At 38.1% G+C, this 15,153-nt stretch overlaps 1 protein-coding gene across 1 annotated transcript in view; it reads left to right on the top strand.

Moving 5' to 3' along the window:
- TNRC6B (trinucleotide repeat containing 6B) overlaps positions 1–15,153 on the top strand; it is a 46,380-nt gene that overhangs the window by 17,329 nt on the left and 13,898 nt on the right. Inside the window, exons 6-11 of the mRNA XM_009577477.1 lie at positions 93–271; positions 1,494–1,568; positions 2,874–2,919; positions 10,003–10,151; positions 13,727–13,852; positions 14,900–15,031. Coding sequence (XP_009575772.1) covers positions 93–271; positions 1,494–1,568; positions 2,874–2,919; positions 10,003–10,151; positions 13,727–13,852; positions 14,900–15,031 — 707 coding nt within the window. The remainder of the gene's footprint in view (positions 1–92; positions 272–1,493; positions 1,569–2,873; positions 2,920–10,002; positions 10,152–13,726; positions 13,853–14,899; positions 15,032–15,153) is intronic.

The raw sequence follows: 15,153 nt of genomic DNA, 5'->3' as shown, positions 1-15,153 counted from the left end.
GTTCTGATGATCTCAGCTAATCTTGCAGTGTCAAATCACCAGCTGCATGGTATTGTAGGCTGCTTTTGAGCTTTTTTTTTCTTTTTCTACAGGTTCTAAATCTATGCAAGATGGCTGGGGAGAAAGTGATGGGCCAGTGACAGGAACGCGTCATTCCAGCTGGGAAGAGGAAGAGGAGGGAGGAGTCTGGAACACAGCAGGCTCTCAGGGAAGCAGTTCCTCCCACAACTCAACAAGCTGGGGGCAAGGAGGAAAGAAAACACAAATGAAGGTAAAATGCTTGAATGTTTCATAACTGCTGTGTTGTCTGAAAGCAGTATAACTTATATGTTAGAGCATTATCATAGTTCTTCTTTTAAAAAGGTATTACAGAATTCAGCTAGAAAGGTGCCTGTTACAACAGTGTGAAAAATGTGAGGTTTCTGGATTTGTTTTAATATATTACACCTGTTGTGACTAATAAATCTGCTAGTAGGTGTTGAATTCTTTTGGTATGTAAGCTGCAGAACCATTACTAAATGAAACTGAGCAGTAAGTATCCCAAGGCTGTTGCTTTTCTCTTGTTGACACATCTTTCTGTCTTATCCTGCTGAAGTTCGGATTCCACAGTCCCTTTGGCACATGCACTCTTATTTCTACTGACTGTTGGATTTATGTCTGACTTGTGTTTGTTGTTATTGATTGACCTTTGGCCTCAAACAGGAGCAGGAGCTTGGCTATAGTCCTGAGTAAATTGCTTTCTAAGGCTTGTTTGCATTGAAGTTCTCTAGTACAGTAATGCTTAGTACTGTATTAATATTAGAAGGACTGTGCTTTGTATACTTCTAAACAAAAAGGTAGGGCAAACTCAAAAGGCAAGTGCAGAGCAGCTTCCTAGGATGTGGAAATACTGTTGTGACATGGTAAGGAGTTTTACAATTCCTATTTTGAAAAAATTTTTTCTCATTAACTTTTTTCTCACTTAAAGCTTTTTTTATTTTAACCACCAAAGCAACTGTCCAAAAAATTTTCTTTTCTGTTGAACTGTGATCAGTTTTGGTTTTGATCATCTGTAAATTGCAGTAAGGCCAAATTGAGAGCCAGGTCAGCACAGTGCCCATGTAACAGAAACCATACCAAAGGGAACAAAGCCAAGGAAGAAATCTACCTCTGTATGTGGCGGATTAAAGAATGTATTAAACTGTAACAGAGGAAAAAATAAATAACTTTCACAAAGCTTTCCAGATTCCAAAATTAAACTGAAGGTGTGATAAACAATCTTCACAGCAAGTGTTCATCCAGTTCTTTATACAATGAACAATTTTATGAGAGAGAAAGAAGAAAAAAATATTTGGTAAATGTTTCCAACCACGCAAAAACTTAAGGCAGTTTGTTAATTTCTCTGTTACCAGGATTTTCATTTGACACTTGTGCATCTCAAGGATAAAACAGAATTTAAGAAATCAAGAAGTTGCTTAAAAATATTTTTGTCTTTTTTTTTTTTTCCTCTTCAGTGCGCATTAAAAGGAGGAAATAGTGATTCGTGGATGAACCCTTTATCCAAACAGTTTTCAAATATGGGCTTGCTAGTAAGTAAATTTTTTTTTAAATATAAAATCCAACTTTGTAAAAAAGCAGTAAGCTTTAAATAAGTCAAAAGATCAACTGTTTCACAGTGTGTAACTACTTATTTTTCTGCATTTGCTATGCTGACATGTTGCTTATAATACCTGCAATAGCTGGTATTCAGCACTTCCTTGCTAGTCAGAATGGCTTCTCAGAAAAACCCAAAATCAACCTTGACTCTTCAGAGTTACTTTATGACAGCTGTTGTTCTGAGATTGCAATTTCCTTGCAAGTGATATGATTTGGGTTTTTTGGGGGAGGGGGGGTGTGGTTTTTTTTTTATTATTTTTATGACATGCTGTTTAGAGCACTCAAGGTAGAGGCCTCAGCTCCTGGCTGTAGTATCAGACATCTGTAATTAGTCCAAGGCTATTCATTCTGAATCTCAGCCACCTATCAGAAAAGGAGATTTACAGCCCTGTGTCTGTCTTGGATATTTAAAATACTGTGCAGCAGGGTCTTTTTAGAACAAAAAGACTCATTATTAATCAGAACTTAAAGATTGATTGGTAAAGTGAATAAATAAACGGTATATCATGGAGAGAAAAGACAGATCTGCAGGGAAGTACCTTAAAAATAGTTACATAAATTTTTTTTTTAAGAACTTCTGACATGCTAATTTGTAAAACATTTTACAGAATATTGTGCCAACTGTCATCCTGTGAAGCAGGAATAGTATGTAATGCAGGCTAGTGGAAGATGGTAATGCAGAGGTTCTGTGAGAAGCCCAGGGCTGCACAAACTGTCACTGACATGACTAGGATTAATTTGTAATGTCTGTTGGCTCCCAAGCTCAAATTCAGTCTGCTAGACCGTAGATGCTTCTGAAAGCTATAGGAACACCCTGTCCCAGACTGCCAACTAAAGAATAACTTGGCAGCACATTTCAAGATTTGATGACTTGGCAGGTCATGAGGATGAGCTATCATTTTGGCCACTATTTTCAGTGTTTCATCTCTCGACCACTGGAACATGAGGACAGAGGTTCATTTCACAGAGCAGCTGTCTGTCCATCTTTCTCTGTCGCATGTGTTCATGTGCCTGGTTTCATATGGGTAAATTTGCCACACACAGCATTAGGGGGTCAAGGTGAGGTGTGTCCAAGGTGGTATCAGGAATCCTTGTGTTTGATTTAGTTTAAAATAAAACTTTCATTGGCTCAAGCATGTCCTTCCTTCATTCCACCTTTAACCATCATGGACTGCTTTCTGAAACATTCCTCAGCATTTCATAGAAGTCAGAACTGATTTTTTTTTTTCCCCCCCCAGAGTCAAACTGAGGACATTCCAGGCAGTAAGATGGACTTGTCTGTAGGTGCGTATAATTTAATTTAAATGCATTTGAAATATGAGATCATGTGTAGTATTTTTATGTGGATGACATGCTTGCTTTGGAAAGGTTTGATCTGTACTTTTAGCACTCCTCATAGTAGAACGATAGAGTTACAGCATCCAATATCTTGGCTGTAGGCTTTGAATAGTTACACAGCTGATGCTGGTATGCGAGATGGGGATGTATACCTGTACAGAACGAAGCTATAACTTTTGGAAGGGACATCCTGTAAGACTGTTTTGATCCATGTAGTTTGTATTCATTGTTACTCTTTCAAGAAAGTGAAGATCCCTTTTCATTTGGTGGAAGAGGAGGACTGGTTTAGCTCTCAGCAGTAGGACATCCCAATTACTACAGCTCCCTGGAGGTGATGTGGGGAAAAGAATATCTTCTGTCGTTGATTTCTTGAATTGCTTGCCTCAGGCTCTTAGAAGTTACTGCTTAGTAGAACTAGATTTTTCACTCTTGATAGCCTCACCACAAATACTACACAGCTTAAGTGGGATGGGCTGTGTGGAAAACACTGTCCTAAACGAGAGTTGGAATTGACCACTTGGATTAATCCCCTTTAATCACCTTTGAATTTTTCATTATTTTCTTCTTTGGCAAACTAAGTAGTGAACTCTCACAGAATTTTTTTTTTATCTTGAAATGAGATTTAGTTTTGCATTCTGTTCTCCAAATTGTCTCTGAATATTCACTATCATGGTATTGCAATAGAAATACCACAGGTTTCTGAAAGGAATTGACCACTTGGATTAATCCCCTTTAATCACCTTTGAATTTTTCATTATTTTCTTCTTTGGCAAACTAAGTAGTGAACTCTCACAGAATTTTTTTTTTATCTTGAAATGAGATTTAGTTTTGCATTCTGTTCTCCAAATTGTCTCTGAATATTCACTATCATGGTATTGCAATAGAAATACCACAGGTTTCTGAAACCTTCTGCCATTTGAGATGGTTCTAAGATATATATTAAAAAAAGGATGATCCAAATCTGCTGTTCCAATTGTTTATTTTATTTGTTATCAAGTCTTTGAAGGCTTAGTAAGGCTAAAAACTTGTACAGGATAGTTTTTGATACTTATAAAGGTGAAGAGGGTTTCGTTCCTGTTCTAGGGACTACTTCTGTTCAGTTTTTGATTCTTCAAAATCTACAGAAGCAGGAAGATCACCTCATATCCCTGGCTACAAGGATAGATCTTCTAGTCCACTTAAAGGACATTGCCGCTGTACAAACCCAACAATAATTTTGGAGAGAGATGTTCATCCTATTTCTGTAACTGTCAGAAATGTCACAGAGGCCTCAGATTCCTTCCAGTTACAATGTCAAAAGCCAGATGTCTGTAATTCTTATTCCAAAGGATGATACGTCAAAGTAGTAGTAGTATTCTCAGCTCTTATCTAGAACAGTGAATTTCCTGTGTAGATGAGGTATGCCCTTTGGGCTCCAGGGAAGTGTGTGTGTAGTGGTTCTGTGTCTGGAAGGGGTTCCTGTATCAGTGCAAATCAAGTTTGTTACGAAGATGTGGACACCATTGGGTTCTGAATCTCATGTGATTAGCACTGAGACCATAGTATGGCTGTTACGCAGTAACCATTTTACCTGTTTCATGTTTAAAAACATTCTGGTACCAAGCTGCTTATTTCCAGCTACTTCTGCGTAATAGCAAAAGTTTCTACCTCTGCTGAGACGTGGATGCACATAGGCACAGAGTGCTGCTGAAATGACACAAGGGATTTGGTAAGAAGGGGAAGGCTGGCTGGAGGAGGCGACTGACTTGGAATCAGTGCTTATTCTGCTGGAGGTTCTAAATTTCCTGTGGGAGACTGTCAATTCAATTAATTACTGATGGATCCTGTGGTGGTATCTCTGAAGAACCACCTGGAAAAGTAGTTCTGTGTCAGGTCACAGTCTGTGGGATCTCTGGATCAACTAAAATCAGTGTTTACAAGTCAAGTACAGTTAGTTTCAAAATATGTTCCGAAATGCGTTGCTGTAAGCTAGAATGGTGTGTGGTCTGTGATTCAAGTTGGCTGTATCCAACATCAAGGATAGAATCTATTTACTTCTGAGGTATTACTTGCCAAAGAATTTACGGTGTTCGGATCTATGACTGACTGTGTGCTAAGCATTATGTAACTCACTTTCCAGCATCATCTACATCTACAGTTCGGTGCACTGGATCCTGTCTTTGTGGCAATTTTTGGTTTGTTTCATTACCTGATTATTTTTTTTTTTTTTTTTTTTTTTTTTTTTTTTACATTTAAACATCAAATAGTGACAGTAGGGAAGGACATAATAGCAAGAGCTGTTTGTTCAACTTTCAGATAAATACCACCTTCAGTTTTATGTTTTTACAGGTGTCAAGACAGTTGACTAGTCTGATGTGTTCCCCCCAGCCCCAGAAAGTAATCCAGTAGTAGACACTGCTTTCCTCTAAAGTGTCTTCTGTCCTAGTGATACAACAGCCATATGATTGAAGTTGAACCTATACTGTGGGAGGTTTGGTAGCAGTGGAAAACTAGATAGCACAAGTTCAAACCCTGCAAATGCAGACAGTTTAAATATTCGTTCTTGATTGGAGTAGTAGATTTTAGGGCCTACAGGAGGCAGTTCTTGTGAAACTGGCCATTGTGCTATAATTGCAGTTTCTGTGCCATTCTGATTATGCCTTGCAAGAAGTCTACTCTGATGTTGACCCTCTTTGCACCAGTGCTGTCACCAGCAGTGCTGTTCCTCGTCTGCCACTGTTGTAGCATCATGTGTGATGCTGTAGTCAGGATTTTCCCAACCAAGAAACCTCTTTTATTGGGAATATCCATTAATCTTTGTTGGTACCAAAGGCAGAGTTGTGGTAGTCAAGACTTACTTGCAACTAATATCAACTCCAGATGTGGTATTCTAACGCACTCCGAAGAGCTGTAGTGTCTCTCAGCGTAGAATCCGTTACATTCTTAAAACGTGTGTCACAGTTTATAGAGGATTAAGTAGTTCATTTTTCCCAAAATCGCTTTCTTCCTCTGAATAGTTAAGGATCCCATAAGAGATGTTAAAGTGTGCATTTATATATACAAAACAGTTTTGGGTAACAGAATTTTTGGATCTCTCCAGTTTGACGTCGTACAGAGAATTCAGGCTCTGATTGTAGCATGCTTCTCTAAAGATCTTCTAGATGGAGATAAGTCATCTTCTTGGATGTTCAGTTCTCATCTGCCTTCAGATGCTGCTGTTAAAGAACAGATCTAAGAATATACAAATGAAGAGGATGGTAGCCTGGATTTTGCTGATTATAGCTCTCTGAGTTGTTTACCCCCAAATTAAGCTTTTGGATCCTTTAGAACTTTCTGCTGTCAAGGACCTTAAGGCCATCAGACCTTCTGAGGAAAGATGGCTCAGAATATCCTGTGAAATGGTGCAGAAAGGTTGCATACTTAGTCTTGACATGTTGCACTTCTTTAAGTTTAGTATGCCCATTAATGATGGCGTCCTTGATCCTACGACATTATAAATAAAATTTTTATAGTTTGTATTATATTTTGTTATTATAGTTTGTATTCCGTTTCAAAGACGAAGAATATAACAGATCTTCCTGAGGCTTTTCTGTTACTTCTCTGCTTAGCAGTTTTGCCCTTGTTGCTTATGGCAGTTGCTTGTGGAAAACTATAAGCTGTTTTGTTCAGCCTATATCTACTTTTAGACTTACTTATTGAGGTAGGCTTGTTCTTCAACTGGTTTTCAGTCAGGATTACAACATACCACGTTTTCCTAATTAGGTAACTCCCAGCATGATATTTTCCCAGTTTATGGATAAATGCACATTGATCTCAGAGTTAAATCTGTGCTTGGAGACCACACATACCAAAGAAAACTTTGGCTTTGTTATGCATGGAGCACCTTGACTGATATCATCGTGCATTGTAAAATAGGTCCAGTTGTCAGTAAGTAATTCTTACTATGTTGGTCTCCGTCTTCTTGGTTGAAAAATGTGTTGCTTTTATTGTAAGGTGCTAGAGTGACAGTGTTATTCACTGACCAAGACAGAAAAGAGGTGGATCAATAGCATGCCTGAGGCAGATCCGCTTCCTCTTCTTTTTTTTTATATTTCTATGAAATCCCTTCAATGGATAGCTTGCTTTACTTTGAAAATAGAATACAGCTTTTTTCCATTGAAATCTCTCCTAGTATGTAAGACCTGAGGCATGAAGTTTATATAGTAAGTAGCTTGTCAGATCCACTTAATATTTTGTTTTCCTTCCCTCTGTTTGACAACCACCTTTGTCTTTTTTTTTTTAAAAATGTATTAGTTGCAACCTCTGCAGATCACTGAATTCTCAAATCACCTGTAAAGACCGGAAAATTCATTTCCAATTTCTATTGATTCAAATACAATTCATGCAGCTGTCTATTGCAGGTACATTACAAAGCCATAACCTGATTTAGCATTCAGGTGCAACACCTCAATATGTAAGCATGTGTGCTTGCTCAGTAGGCTTGGATGATGTAAATTTATGGCAAAGGTATTAAACCTGTATCCTGAAAATGTTTTTGGTTTTGTGGTCAAGCAAAAAACATGTTTAAAATGTTTTTTTTTCCACTTAGGTTACCCCACTGGATGTGTGTATTTTCACCACATTCAGTCTTGTTTGCAAATGTTTTAGGTAACTTTGCTCAGCAGTTTGTCTCCTATCTCCCAGTACAGGATCACATTATATAATTTTGTTTGTATAGAATTCAATTTTTAATTTTTTTTTTCTTTTAAGCTGTGTGCATGTGGTGGGGGAGATCTACTTAATGGGGTTTTTTTCCTCACTACGGCGTGAATGTCATCTTCCAAGCTCTTGTTTCATTTTGCATTTTTCACTGTGTTTCTCACAGCTGTTAATAGTGGGAAAAATCCAAGAACTGATGGCGTGTCTTCTTTTATGAAGATGGTTAGACTTTTAACCTGTTCTACATTTCTGCATATAGAGGATTTGGGGCTTCATATTTAGTCATGCACAAGTGTTCTTGCCTACTGCAGAGGGTAAAATTCAAACTTTTCAGATTTTAACGGTCGTCTTGTACTATGTAAGGTAAAGCTAGTCTTCAGCCACCTGCATTATTTACAACTTTTGTTGGCAAGTGCAAAAGACAGACTCACACGACGGGTTTCAAGGTTGCATTAGAATTTTCTGTGAATGGGATAAATGAATGCTATCATCTCTCTTAGCAAGGCCTTGTTAGTATTGAAGTTTAAGCAGCTGCCTCAGCACTAAGTGGCATGCATATCTATGCTTGAAGCCTTTAAAGGTGCTGTTTAATGCTCTACATGTTATTTAACAAGCCGTTTTACAAGGCATCATTCAGTAATGTTTGAAGAGTTGATTGGATCGTCAGGATAACTGAAGAGACAAAAGGGTGTTTCTGCAGCTTAGTCATCTTGTGTTGGCATTCACCCAATTTCATTTCAGATAGTCATGCAACTCTGTCTTGCTTTCAGTTTCTTTTCAAGCAACTAATGGACAGGGCTTCCTGTCTAGAATTAAAGCACACAAGTCTTTTGATAGTGCGTTGCTGGCATTGTGTGTAGTGGTTAGATGTAGGTATTGACAGGATTGAAATGTACGTGATGTTTTATGTGACTGTTTTTGCAGAGTCAGTTGTAGGTTTTTAGCATATGTTAGAAAGGCATGAGCTCATCCAGGTCAGTATGACTCCAGTTACAAGCCAAGATATGTAGGTGATTTGTCAAGTGTTTCTGTGATACATGATGTTGAAGGCATCTGAGAGGATGAAGCTGGATCAACTTTGAAAGCTGTGCCAGCAAGAAAAACCCATGTAATTAATGGTTGATTTCATAGGTTCTTGGCAATAACATACCTATGAATATTAATAGTTTGTTATTGGACATTAAGAAGAGATGCTGGCTTTGAGAAGGTTTTTTGAGGAACAGGTAAGTGTGTTGAAGGTATTGGAGTGACTCGCTGTCTGCTCTGTTTGATAAAGACTTTGTGTTTTGTCAGTGGTAGAGTAGGATATCTATCACCAACTTCCTTTGGAAGAGTCATAGATTTTGGTTAACTGTGGTGACAGGTTTTTTAAACTGTTCTTGGAAACGCCATCTGTGCTACTAAATGAAATTATTTAAAACTAAAAATACCAGTAAAGCTTATTTCTATCATGTCCATATTTTAAAAGGAAGATGTTTTCCATCCACTTCAACATAACAATATGCATCTGATAACTTACTGGTGCCAAATATGACAAAAAAAATTGTTCCTTGGCAGCAGTTCAGGGTGTAAGGTAGAAAACTTCCTTCAGTCAGCACTTGGCTGATAATAAGCTTATAGAGAAAGATGATGTCTTGTTCACTGTGTATGTTAAAGTTTGATCATCTGCTATTAACATCTCTTCCTCATGTTCCACCAGATTACTCACTAAACAATGGCAGGAGACTGTAAGGGATGCTTGAAAAGTGTCTCTGTTACTGGTTGTGTAATCATTCCATACAGGCTGAGGGAGATCAGTTGCCCGTCTGGAAGTTATGCTATACCAGATGATCTGTGGTGTTCAAGAGTTAAGGTCACATGACTGTAGGAGAGTTGTGATCAAATTACGTGCATGGTTTTGCAGTTTGAGAAACTCTTTCTCAATGCCAAACCCAGTAAAGGCTAAGTAGACTATATGGAGAACTTAAATAGTGGTGTCTCTATAGATACTGAATACCAATAAATAACAGTGCGAGTTTTGGAAGACATTGAGGATGATGTATAAATGAATATCATTAGTTGAACTAGGCTGCTGTAGAAATGCATATGTTTATATCTGTACATAAATTGTGAGAAATACTTAACTCTCTATATTAAATTGGCTTGTTCAGTCTCAAAAACGAAACGTCCCACTTTAATTTTTCAACACTTTTGATAGCAACTGTAGCTATGCTAAGTTGTAAGACAGATCTAATTTATACCCTGATCTTAAAGATACTTTCTTTGGCTGTGAGCCTGCTGTCATGAAACATGGTAGAGATTATTGGCACTAATTTCATCTTTCCTCTTTTTTTTTTTCTTTTTTTTCCACAGGTGGTCTCCCAGATAAGAAGTTTGAGGTCGATAAACGAGCCATGAATCTCGGGGATTTTAATGACATGATGAGAAAGGATCGGTCTGGGTTCCGTCCACCTAATTCCAAAGACATGGGAACCACAGATAGTGGGCCTTATTTTGAGAAGGTGAGAGAAATATCTTTATATAAATTAGTATCAACCTCTGTGTTCAAGGTCCGTCCCAGTAACCTTGGACAAACTCAATAATAAAAGGTGTGAGGGAGTTATGTTTGTAGAATGAATGTGTATATAAAACAGAGGTGTCAGATGTGCATAGACAAACTAAATTATCTGGGGAGAATGAGGCTTTTTAGTCTAGAACAGACTGCTCTGAATATGGACAGAAAGAAATTCCTTTGTTTTTCTTGGAAGGGTAAACTACTGGTAGCAATGAAATTCATTATAGGTTTCATCACAATGATTCTTTTGGCTACTGACTACAATCATCTACTGTAAAAAATTGGTTTAGATCTAAGTAAACATAAGTAATCACAGTCTTCCAAATTTTTTCTGCTTCCATGTCTGTCATTTATTGGAAACACCCTTTCTAAATTCCACAACCCCTTATGCTGTATGTCCACGTACTGTAAGCTTCTGTATGACATCTGTTTCTCTGTGACATCTGTTGTATGTTATAGTAGTGTTTCTTTCATATTCTTGCCTATTATAAATAGAAGCTTTCACTGTTATTATCAAACATTAATTGCTTCACATTATGAATTGGAGAGCGTCCAATAGATTCAGAATGCTTTAGGGTTTTTTTAAATACAGTTTAAGTTTATCACATGTAAAACGGAAAAAAAATTTGGTTTAAAAATTCTGAAGGCGTGTTACTGTCAATGAATTTTTTTAACTCCTCCATTTTGGTATAACAGGCCAAAAAACAGTTGTGTCAACTCCCTCTGGTGGCCTAATTAATAAATACCACTAGCAGAGCTAATGCATTCCTAACAAATTATGTTCATAGGTGTGTGCTAACATTAGGAGTTCATTCAAGATTTGTTTATTTCTGTAGTGGTAATACCCACTGTCAGAAATGAACTTCATGAAAGTTCAAAATGTATTTTTAAAAAGAAACCTTTAGGAATTTATTGATCATCTCCTTGGACCAAAATCTTAATTGTCAAGAATTTTTGTCCTTGTAATTGCTATTACAAATTAACTTTGCTTCTTCCTAGTCACTCACCATCCCTCTTTCTCTCCTCTTGCGTCTGTTGCTTCACTAACCAACTCCTGCTGTTGGCTAACTGCTGCTTCAGCTGACTTTGCCTTTCTCCAATCAAGATGGGTGCCTTGGGGATGAGGCTCCCTGCTCTCCCTTCTCCCCTTCTCCCAGCTACAAGCTGTCTCCCTCTGGTTCCACACTATCCAACGTCGGCCTTGGGGCAATCGGCTCAGGGCTCAGTCCCCAAAACTTCGCTGCTAGACAAGTAAGCAGGCCACCTTATAAGATGCATTGTTGTAAGGCTGCAACCTGGGCTTAATCCTGGTTAGTTGGTTGCTTGCATTTGTTTTCCTACTAAATAAATTAATATTGTTAATGGAAACTTCAGCTATATCAGGCCATTGAGAATCAATCCACTTTGGTTCCTATCATCAAAATGAATTCCATCTGTTTTTGTTGGCCTCTTACTTCCTGAATCACAGTGCAGCAGCGGATAGATGTGCTTTTCATAAGTCATGAAGTTAGTGGCAATCTTTATATTTTAATTGCTGTTTTAAAACCCAGTTAGAGGCTGTTGATTTGCCCCACCACCCCCTACACTGAATTTTTCTAGACTCTACCCAATGACCTTGTATGTAGAAACGTGCCTTTAAAAAATTGCAATCATTTTGCATTGTGCCTGTTCCCTTCTTCCTTCCCCACAGCCCAAAGAAAGGATTGATTTAGCAGCCTTTGAAAATTCTTGAAGTAGCAATATTTTTGTTCTGTATATGGGGGAATAGTGGGGAAGAAACTGCAGTTTGGAAGAGTTTCTGGCTATTACGTTTTGCATTATGCTAAGAAGAAAATGTTGCAGGAATCCTAGGAAATGAAAGAATAGAACCTAAGTATTGCAACTGGACTAGCTTATGTAGTCACATGCCTAACATGATGGTGTTTCTTTGTGTTGTCTTTCTGTTTCTATGTGACACAGTCAGTGTTGAACATCAGATTAAGTCCAAAATTTGCAGGCATGTTCTTGGATTAGGTGTGCAGAACTCTGTTGAGCCTTAGGGAGGGCTAAAAGTTAGCTGCAGCTTCAAGCCTCTCAAAAATTTTAATGTGTAGTTGACCACAGTCAGTTCTTTCCAGAATAAAAACTCTTTTGTCTCTTGGGGTTTTTTGTTTATCCTCCTGTGTGCTTAGTATGACATCTTGAGTTGCTTCTGAAAGCGAAGATACATTAAGGAGGTGAAATGTGATGCAGGTGAATGAGGTAGTCCATAATGCTCCCAGTATAGAAGCAGGATGAGAGACTTCTGTTTTAGCAAAAGGACAGTGGAGGATGCACAGTATTATGGTAGAAGGGAGGCAAAGTTTATGAAATCCTGGTATATAAGGGAAGGAGAGGTTTTGGAGAAGGCCTGCACAATCTCAGTTTGGAAGAACGATGAATTTATGCTGGGTGCAGCAGTGCCAGCATGGAGAAGGAGAACAGAGAATGATGGCTGAGGGATGGAAAATGCACTGTTTAGAACCCCAGGTATCTGAGGATCATAGACATCCTGATATACAGCAGAAGATGGGAAATTCTGAGGGTCTTGAAAATGAGATGACAGAATCGTGGCACATAAGGACCTTTTGGAGTACAAGCTTCAGCTTTTAGAAGCAACAGCATACGACTGTTAGTGTAGGAGACTGTCCGTAACATTTCCTGTGGCTTTTGTTGAAAGATGTTACAAATAAAAGACAGTCTGCTCAGAGGCTGAAATAGTGAAATGTAATCATGAATTTTCATTGGTCTTTTTCATGCAGTGGGGTTTATTATTACAGAAGTTGCTTATAAAACAGTAAATACTTCTCATTGAAAAACCTCAAAAGAAACAGCAAGTATTCTTGGTTAGAAATTAAATCACTGGGAGGAAAAAAAAAACCCAAACATTTTTTCCTCACTTGAAAATTTTCCTGCTTTTCAATATAGTGGGAGGAAAAAAGGAAAAGAAAAACAAAAGCATCCCAATCCAGAATGCTTAAATTTTCACATCAGAAGGAAAATTTTTTATACAATTTTTGAATTCTAATTTCAGTTAATGAAAGGCCTGCAGAGGAACTAATAGGCTTATGAGTGATATCTCAACAACCTACTCAGAAAAAGCACCTGACTTTTCTAAAATGGTGGCACAAAATTCTTGTTGACACAGTGTTGCTGTACTTTTAAGCCAATGGAATGTTTTTTGAGCGTGTTGTTTGTACTCCAGGTTTCCATTTCCCAACACGTAAAGTGTAAAATATAAAACATAAGCGTTGTTATGTGCTTTGAAGTAAGTGGATAAACATGACTCTTCAATGTAGAGGAGAAAGAGCCTGCATCTCAACAATGTAGTACAGCAGTTTTAACCCAGGTAGAATATTACTGATTTAGGGCAAACATCTCCGTAATTCTAAGGGTACTCTGTTTAAGTCAGTACTTGCCTCATTGTTATTGATATGTAGTTAATAGCATAGGAATCCATTATCCTGAAAGATTCATCTTCTCACTACTGCTTTAATTTTATAGGGTGGCAATCATGGTTTGTTTGGAAACAGCACAGCACAATCGAGGGGCATGCACACACCAGTGCAGCCACTAAATCCTTCCCCCAATATCCGGGCGCAAGTGCCTCCCCAATTTCTTTCTCCCCAGGTAAGGAATTTATAGTAACTGGTTACTTGTAAAAAGTAGGGCTACAGCCTTCAGAGCACATCATTGAGGTTAATTATACGTCTATCTTAGTCTTGACTTGATGTTAAGAAATCGAGAACTTAGATAAGATAAAAAATCAAAATTCATAGTTGAAAGTGCTTAAAACTCAGTGCAGAAGGATTAGCCTTCTTTCTTATTCCAAGGCAGTTGATCGTAAATGCTCGCTACCAGTATTTTTAAACCCCAAAGTGGATTCAGGAATCCTGTGTCTTACATAGGCTTTTGCAAAGTATTTTTAAAACAACAAAAAAAAGTGAAAGCTGAAAGTTTTTCTGAAGTGTGACAGGTTGCTTAATTTTTTTCAAGTAGTCTTGTCTTGTGCTTCCTGCCCCCCTGAAAGAGAGGCCTGATGAAGGCCTACATGTTGCATTTACATTGCAGAGCTCTAAGACCTGAGGGTCTCCAAATGCACAAGTTTACCTTTTGCTTTGGACTTGGTGAAGACTTTTGGAGATTCTCTTGAATTCTACTTGTGTAACTCTCAAATAATGCAGGGAGAAATGGGGGGATTCTTCTCCACCTACTCCTGTCTTTTACTATAGCTTATTCAGCATACAAAGAGATTAACTCTTTCTGTGAGGTACTGTTTCTTTGCTCCAGTGACTGCCTGAATGCCTTTCTTTTCCCTTGTCAAGCAGTACTTTTTTAATGTGATAATGCAGTACTGTGATTACTGGTTAGCTGCATATATATCAGCATTTTAATTTAGTGCAGTCTCTAGGAACCGATGGGTTGGGGGAGGAACCTTTGTGTGTGTGTGTGTGTGTCTGCATCTGCACATGTAATACTGTATATTGTCAATCAAGTGAGGTATTCACTCTGCTCAAGTCATAGATGGTGCATGTTTAAATGTGATGTGTTAATAAATCTGTCTTTCCCGGAACACCATTTAAGATTGGTGTCGTACCTATTCCTTTATAGAAATACTTCATCATCTTTTCTCATAGCAGTGCATTTCTTGAGGATATGTAACTGGTTTCCATGCAGGTTTCGGCCTCCATGCTCAAACAGTTTCCCAACAGTGGCTTGAATCCTGGTCTTTTCAATATGGGCCCCCAGCTTTCTCCACAACAGATTGCCATGCTGAGCCAGCTTCCACAGATTCCCCAGTTTCAATTAGTAAGTAGCTAGTAATCTTGCGAGACATACTGTTTACAGATTGTCTGCTGAAAGAGTTTTCTTTTTATGTTTGTTCTAATTCTGTTTTGTTCTACTGATCTTGTGTTACGTTTGTACAAGTA

Source organism: Fulmarus glacialis, unplaced genomic scaffold (genome assembly GCF_000690835.1).
Source record: "Fulmarus glacialis isolate BGI_N327 unplaced genomic scaffold, ASM69083v1 scaffold13005, whole genome shotgun sequence".
NCBI lineage: Eukaryota > Metazoa > Chordata > Aves > Procellariiformes > Procellariidae > Fulmarus > Fulmarus glacialis.
Note: the sequence above shows the minus strand (reverse complement) of the source record. Positions and strands in the feature narration are given on the sequence as shown.